Below are 15,584 nucleotides of genomic sequence, written 5' to 3' on the forward strand. Positions count from 1 at the left end.
TATATGTTTGTAACTTTTTAAGTCTCATAATTTTCATATATAATATTTAGAAAATTCCAAAAATATTAAGAATCTAAAACTTGTTATTTCAAGCAGATCAATGGCAGTGTCCTGCAATCAAGTCTGAAAACGGTCAGCCTGTAAGTTAAAAGCATATTATTTTAAAGTATGCAGTCCAGGCACGGCGGCTCATGCCTGTAATCCCAACACTTTCGGAGGACAAGGCAGAAGATCATTTGAGGCCAGGAGTTCAAGACCAGCCTGGCCAACATGGCGAAACCCCGTCTCTACTAAAAATACGTAAATTAGCTGGGTGTGGTGGCATATGCCTGTAATTCCAGCTAGCAACTCCGGTGGCTGAGGCACAAGAGTCACTTGAACCCAGAAGGCAGAGGTTGCAGTGAGCCGAGATTGTGCCACTGCACTCCAGCCTGGGTGACAAAGCAAGACTCTGTCTCAAAAAATAAATAAATAAAAATAAATAAAAATAAAAATAAAATTAAAAAGTATGCAAAAACATACTCTGGTCTGTTAAACCAGGTTAGATTAAGCTCTCATGTTGTTCACTCTACCTTAAATTTCCTTTCTGCTCATCTGTCTCTCAAAATCTTACCCCTTCATCTAGGCACCAGCACAAACAATGGCTACAGTACCCTTCCCTACACGTGTCAAGACTATTTGATAATATGTGCATAAATATATGGATAGCTTAGTAAATATTCAAAAGACCTTAGTGAAAATTGATTCATTCTTCTAGGTTACATGAATTTACCTTAAAAATCATTCCTACTGGCCAGGCGCAGTGGCTCACACCTGTAATCCCAGCACTTTGGGAGGCCGAGGCGGGCAGATCACGAAGTTAGGAGATCGAAGCCATCCTGGCTAACATGGTGAAACCCCATCTCTACTAAAAATACAAAAAATTAGCCAGGCGTGGTGGTGGGTGCCTGTAGTCCCAGCTACCCAGGAGGCTGAGGCAGGAGAATGGTGTGAACTCAGGAGGTGGAGCTTGCAGTGAGCCGAGACTGTGCCACTGCACTCCACCCTGGGCAACAGAGCAAGACTCTGTCTCAAAAAAAAAAAAAAAAAAAAAAAAATTAAAAGCTTAAAAAAATTTTTAAAAATTAAAAATCATTCCTACTAACAGCTCAAAATCTGGTGTAATTTTTCATACTTACTACAATAAATAAATCTTTAAGCCCACTTAAACAATAAAACTAAACCAAAGATTTCAAACTTCAAGATTAAATTACTAATCTGGGGCAGATCACACCCAAAACACTGGTCATTAAAATAGTAAGAGTATCATTTTCTAGTTACTTGTCTTCAACTGCAGTGGCTCCAATTAAATTCATGTTTGTCTCAATATCATCGAAAACTTTTTCCATTTTTTCTTCTCTGTCTTGTAAGGCCATTTTTGCCTCTATGAGCTGTCTGTTAATTCTTTCATAATCATCTGGAGCAATTTCTTTGAAGGCTACACAGAGTGTCCGATACCCATCCTAGGAGTAAAGTAGGAGATCCGTAGTTATTCTAATAATAGTTGGAAAAAAACCAAAAACAAAAAACCACACTCTGTAAATACTCTTGCTTTAGCCATATGTACAAAAGAGAAATTCTGACACCTATTTAGTTTGAAAAAATGAACAAACCACACCTGAAAAGGCAACATTGAATTAGGTTCAGAAAAAGGAAGTAACAGTTCTTTTAACAAAGGTTGTTGAAAAGTCTTTAAGGCTGCAAATTCTGATCAGCAACTTGCTCCAGGATGTTTTATATTAAGATAAAAAAAAGTAATATCAAATCCCCAAATACAAAACATAGACCACAAAAATAAGCTGAAATGTATTTAAACTGTCATTTAAACAGAAATCCAATAAACATAGTCATCTTCAGCATTTCTCTGCTTACTTATTGGTGGGGGAAGGAGTATAGGCTCACCATTGCATTACGTTCCACATGGACTTTAGTTAACTCAATTTCATGATTTTGCACTCTGGGAAAAACTGCCGAGTCTGCTCCTTTACAAAAGAGAAGTATGTCTCCTAAAATAAAGAACCATAGTACTTGACTTAGAATTTTAAGGCTGGTATTGTGGTTTTAATAAGAGTAACTTTTAAAGCGGCCTCTCTCACCCAAGTGTTATATATTCTGAGCATGCCTTGCAATACTCACCTAAATGGAATGAGAAATCTTGGCCTTTAGTCTGTCAGAAAGGCATGCACCACCTCTTCAGGTCATTATGAACACAATTAATAAGCCAGAGTTTACAATAGGAACCTCTGTTAAAATATACTTCCTCCCACCAATTCACGGAGGGCTGGGCTTGTGTCAAGGAGCTGCATCTGAATTTCTTCTGAAAATGTATGCCAGATGCAGTGGCTCATACCTGTATTCCCAGCACTGTGGGAGGCCGAAGTGGGAGGATCACTTAAGCTCAGGTGTTCAAGACCAGCCTGGGCAACATAGGAAGACCCTGACTCTACTAAAAGTTAAAAAATTAGCCGGGCATGGTAGTACATGCCTATAGTCCCAACTACTCTGGATGCTGAGGTGGAAGGATTGCTTGAGCACAGGATGTCGAGGCTGCAGTGAGCTATAATCTTGCCACTCCAGCCTAGATGACAGAGTAATACCATGTCTTTAAAAAAAATAAATGCAGTGAAGTCATGGTCTAGAGTATACATACATATGGCATCTACAGATGTCAAGAAGAAAGCTCAAGCTCAAACAAGCTGAAATAATTTTCAATAAACTATATTAACCAGCTTTTAAAACACTGGCTTCATAGTTTTTACTGATGAGAATAGCTCTCTAGAATGCTGGTATAAGTGCAGCTTTAGATCACTTCACACACCCAGGAAATATTCACAGTTGTGCACAAGACAGACACTTTATCCTTATAAGGGAAACAATTGAGGTCAACAAATTAAAAAGTTTAGCTCTGAGGTCAATGACCTTTGTAGACCAGTTCCACAGACATTTCACCATTTGCTGTAGAACACGTGGACATGCACACATAATAGCAAGTATTTGAAATGTTGTGGGTTTTTTAAATTTCATTTATTCTTACACATCCAAAGTATTTTAAAGTTCACAAGACAAACTCCATGGTCACTTATTAAAACGAATTTCATGACTATGCAATCATACCACAAAGTATGAATAAAGTGGGATATGTTCCCCCAAGGATCTGCCTGTATCCTCCCATTCTCACATTAAGGAATTTAGAAAATTTAATAGTAAAAAGTAAATTAATGGGAAATAAATCAAGAACTTTTAGAAAAGTTCATGAGGGAGCCCAGGATTATGGTACCAGTTCCCCTGCAAAGGGCAAGCTTTACTCTGTTCAACAAAGAACCTGAGCTCTGTAGTGAAACTGAAATGCCATTTCCCAGAAACCAGGCCCTCAGTCCTCTCTACCTCACCTGTTTCCAGGGAGTGTCAAGCAGTAGGGGAACCAGGAAGGTCAGTGAGGGATAAGAAGCAACTCCCATACTCAAGGATTCTGCTACTAGTAATCCCAAACCATAACTACGTTGGGTGGCTGCATGTAAACATTACTGGTAGACTGGTCAGTACCCCGATCGATATAAAAGTCATCCTTTCAGTTCCTGTTCAAACACCCAGGGCAGAGGGATATGGTTCTGCTACCAAGAAAAGGCACATCCTGTCATAACAAGGGTTCTATCACTAACAATTTGGTAAATAGAACATCTGTGCTTAAAAAAAATACATGAAAGCATATGCAAAAGCTACTGCTTTGCATGACTTTCACTAATCCTACAATACTACATGAAATGATTCTCTTTCCTGAAAGAGTGAATCAACCAATAAGCCTACAAATCAACAAAGAGAAAAATTCAAGCTTTTCAGATATGTACCTTCTTGAGTCTTCACAATTACACTCATACGTCGCCGGACGGCATCAAAGTTTAAGGTGTGAAGAAGTTCATATCTTTAAGAGAAGAGAAAGGAGAAAAGTAAAAAACCTAGAATATACTGAGAAAAATAAAGCACAACAGAAATATGTTAAGATATTTAAACATCTTAACAGAGAAGATAGCTATTCTCTTTGCATGAGGGTCACTAGTTGTGTGCACAACTGGTACTTTCCTTTGTCTTAGAATTTCTCTGAACATAGAACATGCTGTCAGAGGATACCAGTGTTAGTTAAGGGGTATTTATAGCCCCTCACTATATTACTTAAAATGGTAAGAATGACCACATAGAAATGGAGGATAAAGAGCTGTCCCACCAAGCCATATTTGGAGGGGTCTAGAAACAGTCCCACTCTGCCAATTTTTTTGGCAGCATTTATGCATGGAGTGTCAGACACAGTGCTAGGTGCTGGGGAATAGAGGTGAATCTGCCTGAGTCCCTTCCCTTATGCAGGTCACCATATGAAAAGACACTGGGGCATCAGAGTACTTGCCCTGAGGCTCACACCTGAACATTCCGAACAAAACAAGGCTTCTGGTTTACAGCAAAGCTGTCTTTATTGGTTCGGCTTGCAATCCCAGAGTGACTGCTTGGACACCAGATAGCAGGTTTCACATATATTCACTGATTTTTCTTGTAGCATGTGTTAGAAACCTGAAATGGCATCTAAATTTGAGAAACATTCCAGGCAGACTCTCATTCTGGCTACTGGACCCAGATGTGAACCAGATTGGAATTTCTACCTCAAACTACAGTTTCTGCCATTCTGTGTAAAATGGCTTCTACCCCAACTATATTTACATAAAACTCCGAACTGGGAGAGAAAAGTCTTGTATTTTCAGTGGCATCATTTCCTCTGCTGCCCTGCCTGAATCCGTTTAAATTTGACTATGGGGTTAAGAAATGACGAACATCAAACACAGAGCTACTTACTCTTCTATTTCTTTTCTTTGGTTCTCTACTCTCATGTGTCCATTTCGATTTCCTAAAAATGTGAACCCGTACCTATCAAAAACAATAAAAAAGACCACGTGTATCTCTAAAGAATGATTAATTTAATTTTATTTTTTTGAGACAGAGTCGCGCTGTCGCCCAGGCTGGAGTGCAGTGGCGGGATCTCGGCTCACTGAAACCTCCACCTCCCAGTTTCAAGCGATTCTCCCGCCTCAACCTCCTGAGTAGCTGAGATTACAGGCGTGTGCCACCACACCCGGCTGATTTTTATATTTTTAGTAGAGACAGAGTTTCACCATGTTGGCCAGGCTGGTCTCAAACTCCTGACCTCAGGTGATCCACCCGCCTTGGCCTCCCAAAGTGCTGGGATTACAGGTGTGAGCCACCGCACCTGGTCTAGAATGATTACTTTTCAATGGGGCAATTCATGCTTGTTTATGCTTTTCTTCTCTTTCATATGATCTCAATATATAACCGTACTTTCTTTTTCTGGATAAGCTGGTAACAGAGAAAGTCAATGCCCAGCCACAACTATTGTAACCAAGGGAAAGACAATTTGGGTTTCTGATTCTACAGCTAACACACTGGGTGACCTTTTAGCCACTTAATTATCTTGAAACTCACGGGTAAAACTAGACTTTCGGTTCTCAAATGATGTCAAAATTGCTGGGAGCACCTCAGAAATAACATGTGTTGTACAAAAAGTAGCCACTGTTAGGTTATTTGCAAAACATAGTATGAACATTCAGACTTCTGGCTGGCATGCATAAATAGTAAGGCAAGTCATACCTACATGTAACTATTTTCTTTTTGGTCTTAACTGGTTAGGTGTGGGAATTTTCCACAAATTTTTGGCTAAAGCAGTTATGTTTTTTATTAAATAACAGGAGACGTATGTGCTAAGGTCATTGAAGAAAACGGAAAAAAAACAAGTAACTTCTGTCCTCCTGTGGTTTCACTTTCTTAGGAGAAGTTAAGAACGTATACTTTACTTTTTAGCTCCTTTCACCAAAGCTATTTCATCTGGTGAAGAGGAGATATAGGTTAATTCAGCTGATTCTGTAGCTCCATCAACAGCATCATTTGTTTTGATTTCTACAGTATGACATAAACACAAGGCACGTAGAAACAGCTCTTCTCGATTCTGTGGAACAGTAACAAAATAATGATTGTTATTTTTAATTTGATCACTCGGTAACTAGGCAGTGAACAGAGGAACTATATTAATGTGAGAGAATGTTATAACTTCTAACAAACTTAGTAGCAGATATGTATAAATTCCTAACACTCAAATCAGCTATATATTCTCCTAGTACTTAATAAGAGTTCCTGGTTCTCAGCTAGCATACCCTATAGGCTGTGTTAACTCATTGAGGTTATTGTAGTGCCACCTAAGCCAAAGCAATGACTTCTTCATGGCCTAAAAGACTTCATTCAGTAACTAATTCACAATCTAGCAATAGCTCAAGTGTAGGGAGACTCTGGTTAATTTAATGCCTAGACACTCCTGAGACTTTAATCATTTGAACAGACATCATTCTTGGGGGAGCTTACACTTTAAAAGACAAAGCACAAAATATTATGATCAGACAAGCAAGCTTTTACCCAAATGTCATTTCCCACAATTCTCTTTACTTGTAAATTCTACTTATTTACACACATTTCAGAAGTATCAGTAAAACAAGAAAGGTGAAGCCAACAATAGTTATTCCAAAGTCACCGGGCACAGTGGCTCATGCCTGTAATCCCAGCACTTTCAGGGGTGGGGGGTGATTACCTGAGGTCAGGAGTTTGAGACCAGCCTGACCAACATGGTGAACCTCTGTCTCTACTAAAAATACAAAAAAATTAGCCAGATATGGTGATGGACGCATGTAATCCCAGCTACTCGGGAGGCTGAGGCAGGAGAATCGCTTGAATCTGGGAAGTGGAGGTTGCAGTGAGCTGAGATCACGCCACTGCACTCCAGCCTGTGCAACAGAGTGAGACTCCATCTCAAAAAACAAACAAACAAACAAAAGTCTATGTCATGTGTCCACCTAAAAATAATTTTCTACTATGGAACATTAACATGCATTCACAGATTGATTTCTTATATAAAACAATAATGCAAATGCACCTTATCTGCTTTGTCAAAATATGTTAAAGGTCCATCAGTTTGAGATAATCCATCAACCTCTTGAGTTACACCTTTATATTTATGCCCATCTATGCAGCATTCAATGAATTCCATGCTGTTTTCAGTGAGTGTTCCAGTCTTATCTGTAAATACATAATCCACCTAAAACAAGGACACAAACATACACACACTGTTAGTTTCTTCAGTGTGACTAATTTTCAGTCTGCTGTAACGCAAAGCTATTTTCATATCCATAGGAAATCACCTCTTCTAAGACTTATGTCAAATGTCAGGGAATTACAGAGATAATATTACCAAACAAATGAGGAATAAATTAGTATTTTTAAAGACACTAAAATGGTATCACATGTCTAAGGTAGATCTACTCATAAAAGATGAATAGAAAAAAATGTGACTATTGACCAGGCATGGTGGCTCACGGCTGTAATCCCAGCACTTTGGGAGGCTGAGGCAGGAGGATTGCTCGAGCTCATGAGTGCAAGACCAGCCTGGCCAACATGGTGAAACTCCGTCTCTACTAAAAATACAAAAATTAGCTGGGTGTAGTGGCACACACCTATAATCCCAGCTACTTGGGAGGCTGACGAGACTTGAATCCAGGACAAAGGTTGCAGTGAGCTGAGATCATACCACTACATTCCAACCTGGGCGATAGAGTGAGACTCTGTCTCAGGGGGAAAAAAAAAAAAAAGTGACTATTTTATCAAACTAAGAGCCCTTCTCATGTAAGTTAACCTATTTTTTTTTTTTAAAGACAGGGTCTCACTCTGTCACCCAAGCCAGAATGCAGTAGCCATTATAGCTCACTGTAAGCTCAAACTTCTGGGCTCAAGCAATCCTCCCGCCCCAGCCTCCCAAGTAGCTGGGACCACAGGCACTCACCACCACACCAGGCTAATTATCTTGTAATTTTTGTAGAGACAGCATCTCACTATGTTGCCCAGGCTGATCTCGTACTCCTGGGATCAAGCCTTGGCCTCCCATAGTGTTGGGATTATAGGCATGAGCCACCATGCCCAGCCAGTTAACCTGTTTGATGTAAAAAAAGTTACATAAGTCAGTTTTTCAAGTGGGAAGTAAGACTATACTGACCACTTATTTCTCTCTCTCTCTCTCTCTCACACACACACACACACACACACACACACAAACACACACTCTTATACTTTGTGGGATAGTATGTACATTACCCATTAAAAATATTTACTAATAAATTAAATGGGATGTAACAAAATAAAATGGAAACTGATGAAGGTTTTTTCCCCTTTTACAAGTAAAATTTTCTATAAAAATATTGAATTAAAATAAAATGCACCACATTATATAATATACACAAGAATTAATAATAACATTAACAGTTACCTAATTAGAAGATACAGTATACGTCAATAGTGATCTAAACCATAACTTAAATTTCTTTCTTTATACTATACATATTTTGAAAATACTCAAGTTCCCAAATTTAGAAAGAAACTAGATAGGCTGAAGTATAACACAAGTATATTTTCATAAATAATGGAAAACATAAGCTAAGAAATAAATTTGCCACTAAGATAAATCATTTAGAGCATTTCTATTTTATCTCAGTTTTTTTTCTCTATTTTTAACATCTGGTTTTTGGAAACCCACAATTTTATCCTCGTTTTGGCAATTTATGCTTAAATAGTTAAAATTATGGGCTGACAGGAACAAGCATAAGCACAAGATTAAGGTTTTTATTATGTAAGTGAGAAAGAGATGAACTACAGCAGTAGTTGCTTTCTGATTATTTTTCAAAGCTTTTCACGGTAGCAGCACTGGCACAAATAGAGCATTCCAATCTTTTTTTTTTTTTTCCCTGTTAAGCCAGCCAAGTTTGAACTCTCTCTTTAAATTAATCCAAGTGGTATTACTTGTGTATCATTTAGATTCTTCTAGTTTAAATGAAATTCTTTGGGGCTTTCTTCTGATCAAAATTATTAACCTTCATTTTCTCCTAAAGGGTGTCCTGGGTTATTTTACCTCCTGCACTTGGATGAGCATTAGGATCTCTTTTGTTAGTGTCGAAGATGGTAGCTTTAAAATATAAAGTACAATTTATTCACCTATATGAAACAGTTTGGGCAGTATGAATCTGGATACTTTGAATCTCACAGGTATATGCCTACAAATTATACTCAAATGCAGTAATTATCAAACTGTAGAATGCATCACATGTACTTGGAGGTCTTGTTAAAACTCAGATCACTGCTCTATCACCAGAGTTTCTGAATCAGTCGGTCAGAGGTGGGACCAGATAATTTACACTTCTAAGTTCTCAGGTAGTGTTGATGCTGCTGGTCCCAGGATCATATTTACAGAACCACCACCCTAATATATGATCTATACTCAGAAAAAGAAGAGAAGCAGATCGACTGTAATTAATTTAACTCTTCTCATATTTTACGGAGAGAAAGGAATGAAGGGGGAGGCTGCTGCTTTCCTCTGACTCTCAAGCAGCCTCTCTTCTTCTTCAAGCTTGCCAAAAAGACTCCTCTATATCAGTAAGCTCAAAGCCATCATTTGTGTGATATTGTAAAATATATTTGATAAATATATATTTGATCTTCCTTCCTGTTTCCTGACAGAAAGCTCCTAAAGCCTTAGCATCTCCAGAGTGATGAGTGCTTTTGTATGCTAATGAAATGACAAATGGTTCAGGGCCCCTACATAGCTTCAGGATGAGTGCAGTCACTGAAAAGACCAAGGCATGATTACAGGGTTGGGATTTTCGGCCCCACATCTGACCTGGGTAAGGAGGAAAGAGGGGCTGAAGGTTAAACTTAACACCAATGGCCAATGATTTAATCAATCATCCCCACATAATGAAGCTTCCATAAACTCCCCAAAAAACTGGGTTCAAAGAGCTTCCGGATAGCTGAACACATGAAATTTCTTGAAGGATGCCTGGAAAGGTCATGGAAGCTCCACGCCCCTTCCCCCATACTTCACCCATCTCTTCATCTGTATCCTTTGTCATATCCTTTTATAATGAACCAGTAAACACAACTGTTTCCCTGAGTTTTATGACCTGCTTTAGTAAACGAATCAAATCCAAGGAGGGGGTCTAGTAAACTACTGGACCCCATTTTATAGCTGCTCAATCAGAAGCATAAGTTACAACCTGAACTAGCAACTGGCATCTGCAGTGGGGGGCAGTCTTATGGGACTGAGCCCTCAACCTGTGAGATCTGACACAATATACTATCTCTAGGTAGGCAGTATCAAAAGTGAATTGGAAGATACCCAGCTGGTGTTTGCTGGAGAACTGCTTGCTTGGTGTATCAGGAAAAAAACTTCACATATCTTATATCAAAAGTGTTGAGTGGCTATGTGAGAATAATGAAAGAAAAACAGGGTCTTACGGATAACTAACATGTGGGGGTTCCTGGAGGGTGGTGCGCCCAGGGAAGGTATGGAAGCTCAACACCCCTTCCCTTATATCTCGTCCCACATGTCTCTTCATCTGTGTCCTTTACAATATCCTTTATATGAAACTGGTGAACATAAGTAAGTGTTTTCCTGACTTCTGTCTGCTGCTCTAGCAAGTTAATCAAACCCAAAGAGGGGGTTGTGGGTAGCCCAACTTGAAGCTGGTCGATCAAAAGTTCCGGAGGCCCAGACTTGTGACTGGTGTCTAGGAGGCATGGGGCAATCTTGGGGACTGGGCCCTCACCCTGTGGGATCTGATGTTATCTCCAGGTAGACAGAATTGAACTAGAGGACACCCAGTTGGCGTCCACTGTTTGTTGGTGAGAAAAACTGCTCCCTCCCACATTTGGACACAGAAGTCTCTGTGTTGCTTGGTGTGAGAGCACAGTAAAAACACATTTTGGGAGTTTTCCCTGAAACACATATTAATCCCATCATACAGAAACAATCATGTTAATATTTTGAGTGGTAAATGTGTATTTACCACTTGAACAAAAATGTAATCTCATTATGTTTGCTATATAATCTATTTTTCTCATATACATATAAATATATATGTATTTCCATGTCAAGAATATAGATTTACAGAATAACCTTTATGGATTAATTAGTATTTCATTGAATAAACTATAATTCCTAAAAAAAGAAAAAAGACTTTTTTTTCCCTATCTCTTAGTGAGACAACTGCTGTACGTAGAAAAGGCTCTGAAGTATATGTTGAACATGTGAAATCATCTATTTTGTAGATCAAAAATTACCATACGGTTCAACTCAATGGAACACTCGGACTCCATCTTGGCACCACCACCTACTAACTCTGTGACCTTAGGAAAATCTCTTTATCTCTATGAACTTCAAATATTAACCTTAACGATACCTGCTCCACAAGAATGAAAAGATTAAAAAATAAAGCTCAAAAATAATTATCTATAACCTAAAAGGTGCTATATACATGGTGACTGTCACTGATGCTCACTTGACCAAAATCAAAGAGCACCAGACTCTGCACTGCCCCACATTTTTTCTGATTATGATCACATTGCTATAGTCAGGTCTGATGTGTGTGTCTCCCCCATGATATTTTTAAAAATTTGAGGGTTTCTTTTTAACTTCATAACAGTAGCTAGCACACACACACATCCCAGACAGTAAAAGGTGAATAACAGCTACTGGCTTGAATTATTAGAATCAGAATATATACTTATACTATAAAGTGCCACCATTAGGCAGAGCTGCAAGATGGGAAGGCGACATAAAGAGTAGCCCCACAGGTTTTTCAATATGGATTACAATCATTTGGTTGTCTAAAAGATTGATGTCTAATCATCAAAGACTGCATTATTTTCCAACTGAGCTGAGCAGTCCACTTCCTTTTGTTTCTCATGTCAAGCACTGTTCTAAACATATCTTTCTATTTTTAATCCCAGTGTGGGTCACATTAAACGAGGTTAAGCAAATGCTTGCAATGGTATGAATAGGAATTAAATGGCATTGCCTTTAATAACATAAAAAGTTACATAGATCTTAAATTTGACTCAACAAAGAGAGAACAGGTTACACTTAATTTTGTGTGTACTGGTTTATTGAATACTAAATGGCCTAAGAAACCATTTCAAGACTTCTTTGCACTTTCATTTAGGTCATTTCTATACATGCAAACTGATAACAATGGCAAGTTGCTTATACTCTGTATTAACTGAAGTGATGGTCTGGCTATTAACTTAGTGATTTGACTAAATGACAACCACAGCTAGAAATGCAAAGTTTCATGGGAGAAAGGAGTGGTGACTAAAAGGAAGACTGTAACTTCTTTTCACTCATCAAATTTACTAGATCATTACCCAAAGATCTACTTTACTTTCTGCAGTATTAACATAGTCCAGATGATAAGAAGACTGCATTCCCATAGGTAATATGGAATCTGCTGAAATGAAGATCTGAAAGAGGTATAAGAGTCTCACCAAACGGAACCTGACCCAGGCATGTTTTCTGTTTTTAGTGAACATTAAGTGTCATATTCAGAATGATGGCTATTCTATTTGTAATAGTAGTTGAGGCTAGCCCCAAGCTAGTCACGCTTAACCTTGGGTAGGCTAACACATACAGCCAGGCACTAAATCCAGAACAGGTAGATTTGCTCAGCATCCAGAATGAACCACTAAATTAACTGTCAGGGAAGGGTTCACTAAAGGTGGCTTATATACTCGAAATTTTTTCTCATGCATTCTGCAATTTGATGCCTTTTATTGACATTAGAGCAGTTCTACTCAGATAGCTCTAACCCTGGATGAAAACTTCTGGCTTAAAAGACAATGGTCAGGTATGGCAGCCCATATCACCAACAAAATAACCTTGTGGGAACAATATCCAAAGGAAAAGCCATTTGTCCATTCAATTTTTGTCCTATTCTTAGTGCCTTCGTATCTACATGGGATGTAGACTCCATGGTTTCAGATACTGGTGTCCTGAAGTCAAATGTAAACAAAATAGTATCTGGAGAGTCCTTTCTACCTTTCAACTGCAGTTGTCATGTGGGTACTTTGATTTAGGCAAAGGTTGTCTCAAGAGCAGAAACACAAAGCAGGGACTGTGGAGAGGGTTAAAGTCAGGAAGTAAAGAGTTTTGAGGTGAGAATGCAAATCAGCCCCATTTAAACAACTGTGAGGCTCTGTTCCAGCCACACAGTTTCATTAACTCAATTTGGAACTCCCAGTCACAAAAATGACATTTCCACAGTCTTGACATTCTAAATGTCATGAGAATAAAATGCAAGCCAAAAAATTCCTTCGGCTCGCAAAGATCATTACATGACAGAGTAAAATCAAAAAAAGGGGAAAACTTCCTCAATACTAATAAGAAAAGTACCCGAGAAGTCATCACTTGAAGAATTACAGCCAGACTGTGTTGCACTGGAAAATAAATGCACCTGGGTTAGAATGGGGTCACAGTCTGGGTTACATTGGTATATAAAGAAGAACGCATTTTGAGGAGTGCATGCCCTCACATTTTCCCTTCATTGAAATTCTTGTACTGGAATAAATAACTCTGCTTGTTAGGTCTATCTTCTACCTGATCAGAAATGTACCAAGAAAATGTCAATAGGACAACTCTGGTCAATTTTGCTTATGGAACAAAATACATTTATAAAAGAGCCATATTTGCTACCCCATATTCTATCCACAAATGGTTATAGATGGTCATGAAGACTGTCTGTTTCCTGTTCCAAAGCAATAGCTAATAAGGTAACATCACCCAGTTCCAAGGAGAATTTCAGTAACATTCAAATTTAATACATAAATTGCATCCTTCTCAAAAAGGCCAGCAAAAGAACTGATGCTATAACTATGAAAACAATGCTTACCTTCATTACATGCCTGCATTAAAGAATTTTCTCTGAATCATTTTTCCAAATGTGACATGATCACATATATTGGTAATCCAGAATACATAAAAAGATATTTTCAGTATGTTGACAAATTATTTTAAGTAAAAAAAAAATATGCTCTAACCTGACCAAGTTCTTCATTAAGGTCTGATGTGTTAACCAGGGCTCCTTCATTAATTTCTTCATCATAAAAGTCCTTATCCCATGAGATGAAGAAGGAGCCTAAGAATTTCTGCATTTCTACTGTGACGTACATGGAGACAGGAATGATAAAGTTGAATAGAACCATAAATGATAGGAAGTCGGTGAACATTTTTAAAACCTAAAATAAAAGAGATAGTTCATGCTAATTAGACATACAATTCCATCAGACCAATATAATATAAAGGAAGAATTAATTTCATCTTTATTTCAATGCTGAAAACACTGCTCTTACTATCAAGATGGAACTTCCCAATAACACTACATCACTGTAATCAAAATTATCACAGTATGTGAGAATAATATTTAAGAACACCCTCAATTTTATCATTATTCTTCAGTATATACGACTTCAGTCAGTACTTTTTCACTTCTTTAAGTTCTCTTTGCTCACTCCACCCTAAGATATGAATGTGAGATCAAAGTTCGTATGTAAGCATTCATTATGCTTTTATTGTGACATCTCACATACTCCTCTTATATTAAAATGCCAAAGCATCTTGCCAAATTGTTTCATCTTAAATTCTTATATAAAGAGCTAAAAACAAGCACAGACGCCTAAAGTAAAAGAAAAAAAAAAAACTCTAAATCTTCTTAAATATTTATTGGCTTAGAGCCACCATGTAATCAAGAGAAAATTCAGAAGCTTACAAAAGGTGCAATTTCCCTGAGCAGCATTTCAGTGAAAGTTGGCTCAGTCACAAAGTTCTAGAGTTTCAATTTTCAGCAGAAAACAAATTACCTTCAAAGTCTCTCGCTCTTTCTGAGTCTTTTGATTATACCAAGGTTCATCATTGTATGGGGTACTCTGCCAAACGTACTTTAGAGTAGTGCATACTGCAGCTTTGGTCAGTAAGATAAATAAATATACAATCAGGAAAGCATTAATAGATCTGAAAAATAAGACAGCATGGATTTTAAAACCACCTAATTATTAATACTTAAGACATCAGCCAGATATGAATTAAACTACTGAGTCATCTAAAGCTTTTTCTGTGTACGACGCATAACTATAGCACAAGCCTTTGTGTGTGAACCTCAGTTATCATAGCTGGAGCATTACTTTCAAGTGGCAAAATGAAAAGCTGGCCATGAACTGTTTATTGACCACCAATGCTCTCCCAAGTGCAATGGCTGACTAGCGGAACACACCTTAGTAAGGTTCCTGTAAAGTGACAGGGGACGTACACACATGCACACATACAAACACCATTACTTACTCAACCCTTATAGAAGGAGTATCTTGTCTCCATTTCCCTGAATCCTAAATGTTTGGGGTAGAGGGCACGGTAGCAATGTGAAATCCTCAAGCTCGGTGTAGGTTCTTTCAGTTTGAAAGTGGAGCTACGGAAAGGGTGCCAGTGATGTACTGGTTATCCATGCCAAATATAGGGTGAGGTCTATGGCTGTGGCACCTGGCTTGAGGATCTACCAGGTAATGCTTCAATAGGTGCCAGGAGACTATTATCTATATTATAGAACCAACTTGCATATAGCAACTAAAGGACTCCA

The 15,584-nt window shown here is 38.2% G+C and overlaps 1 protein-coding gene across 5 annotated transcripts in view; it reads right to left on the reverse strand.

Moving 5' to 3' along the window:
* Window positions 1-15,584, reverse strand: part of ATP11C (ATPase phospholipid transporting 11C) — a 203,178-nt gene that overhangs the window by 54,785 nt on the left and 132,809 nt on the right. For all 5 annotated transcript variants that reach the window (XM_028842295.2, XM_015128326.3, XM_028842292.2 and 2 more), the window contains exons 11-18: window positions 14,815-14,965; window positions 13,996-14,193; window positions 7,016-7,177; window positions 5,889-6,040; window positions 4,876-4,947; window positions 3,885-3,958; window positions 1,942-2,045; window positions 1,321-1,502 (exon numbers count right to left, since the gene is read on the reverse strand). In XM_028842295.2, coding sequence (XP_028698128.1) covers window positions 1,321-1,502; window positions 1,942-2,045; window positions 3,885-3,958; window positions 4,876-4,947; window positions 5,889-6,040; window positions 7,016-7,177; window positions 13,996-14,193; window positions 14,815-14,965 — 1,095 coding nt within the window. The remainder of the gene's footprint in view (window positions 1-1,320; window positions 1,503-1,941; window positions 2,046-3,884; window positions 3,959-4,875; window positions 4,948-5,888; window positions 6,041-7,015; window positions 7,178-13,995; window positions 14,194-14,814; window positions 14,966-15,584) is intronic.

Source organism: Macaca mulatta, chromosome X (assembly GCF_049350105.2).
Source record: "Macaca mulatta isolate MMU2019108-1 chromosome X, T2T-MMU8v2.0, whole genome shotgun sequence".
Lineage (NCBI taxonomy): Eukaryota > Metazoa > Chordata > Mammalia > Primates > Cercopithecidae > Macaca > Macaca mulatta.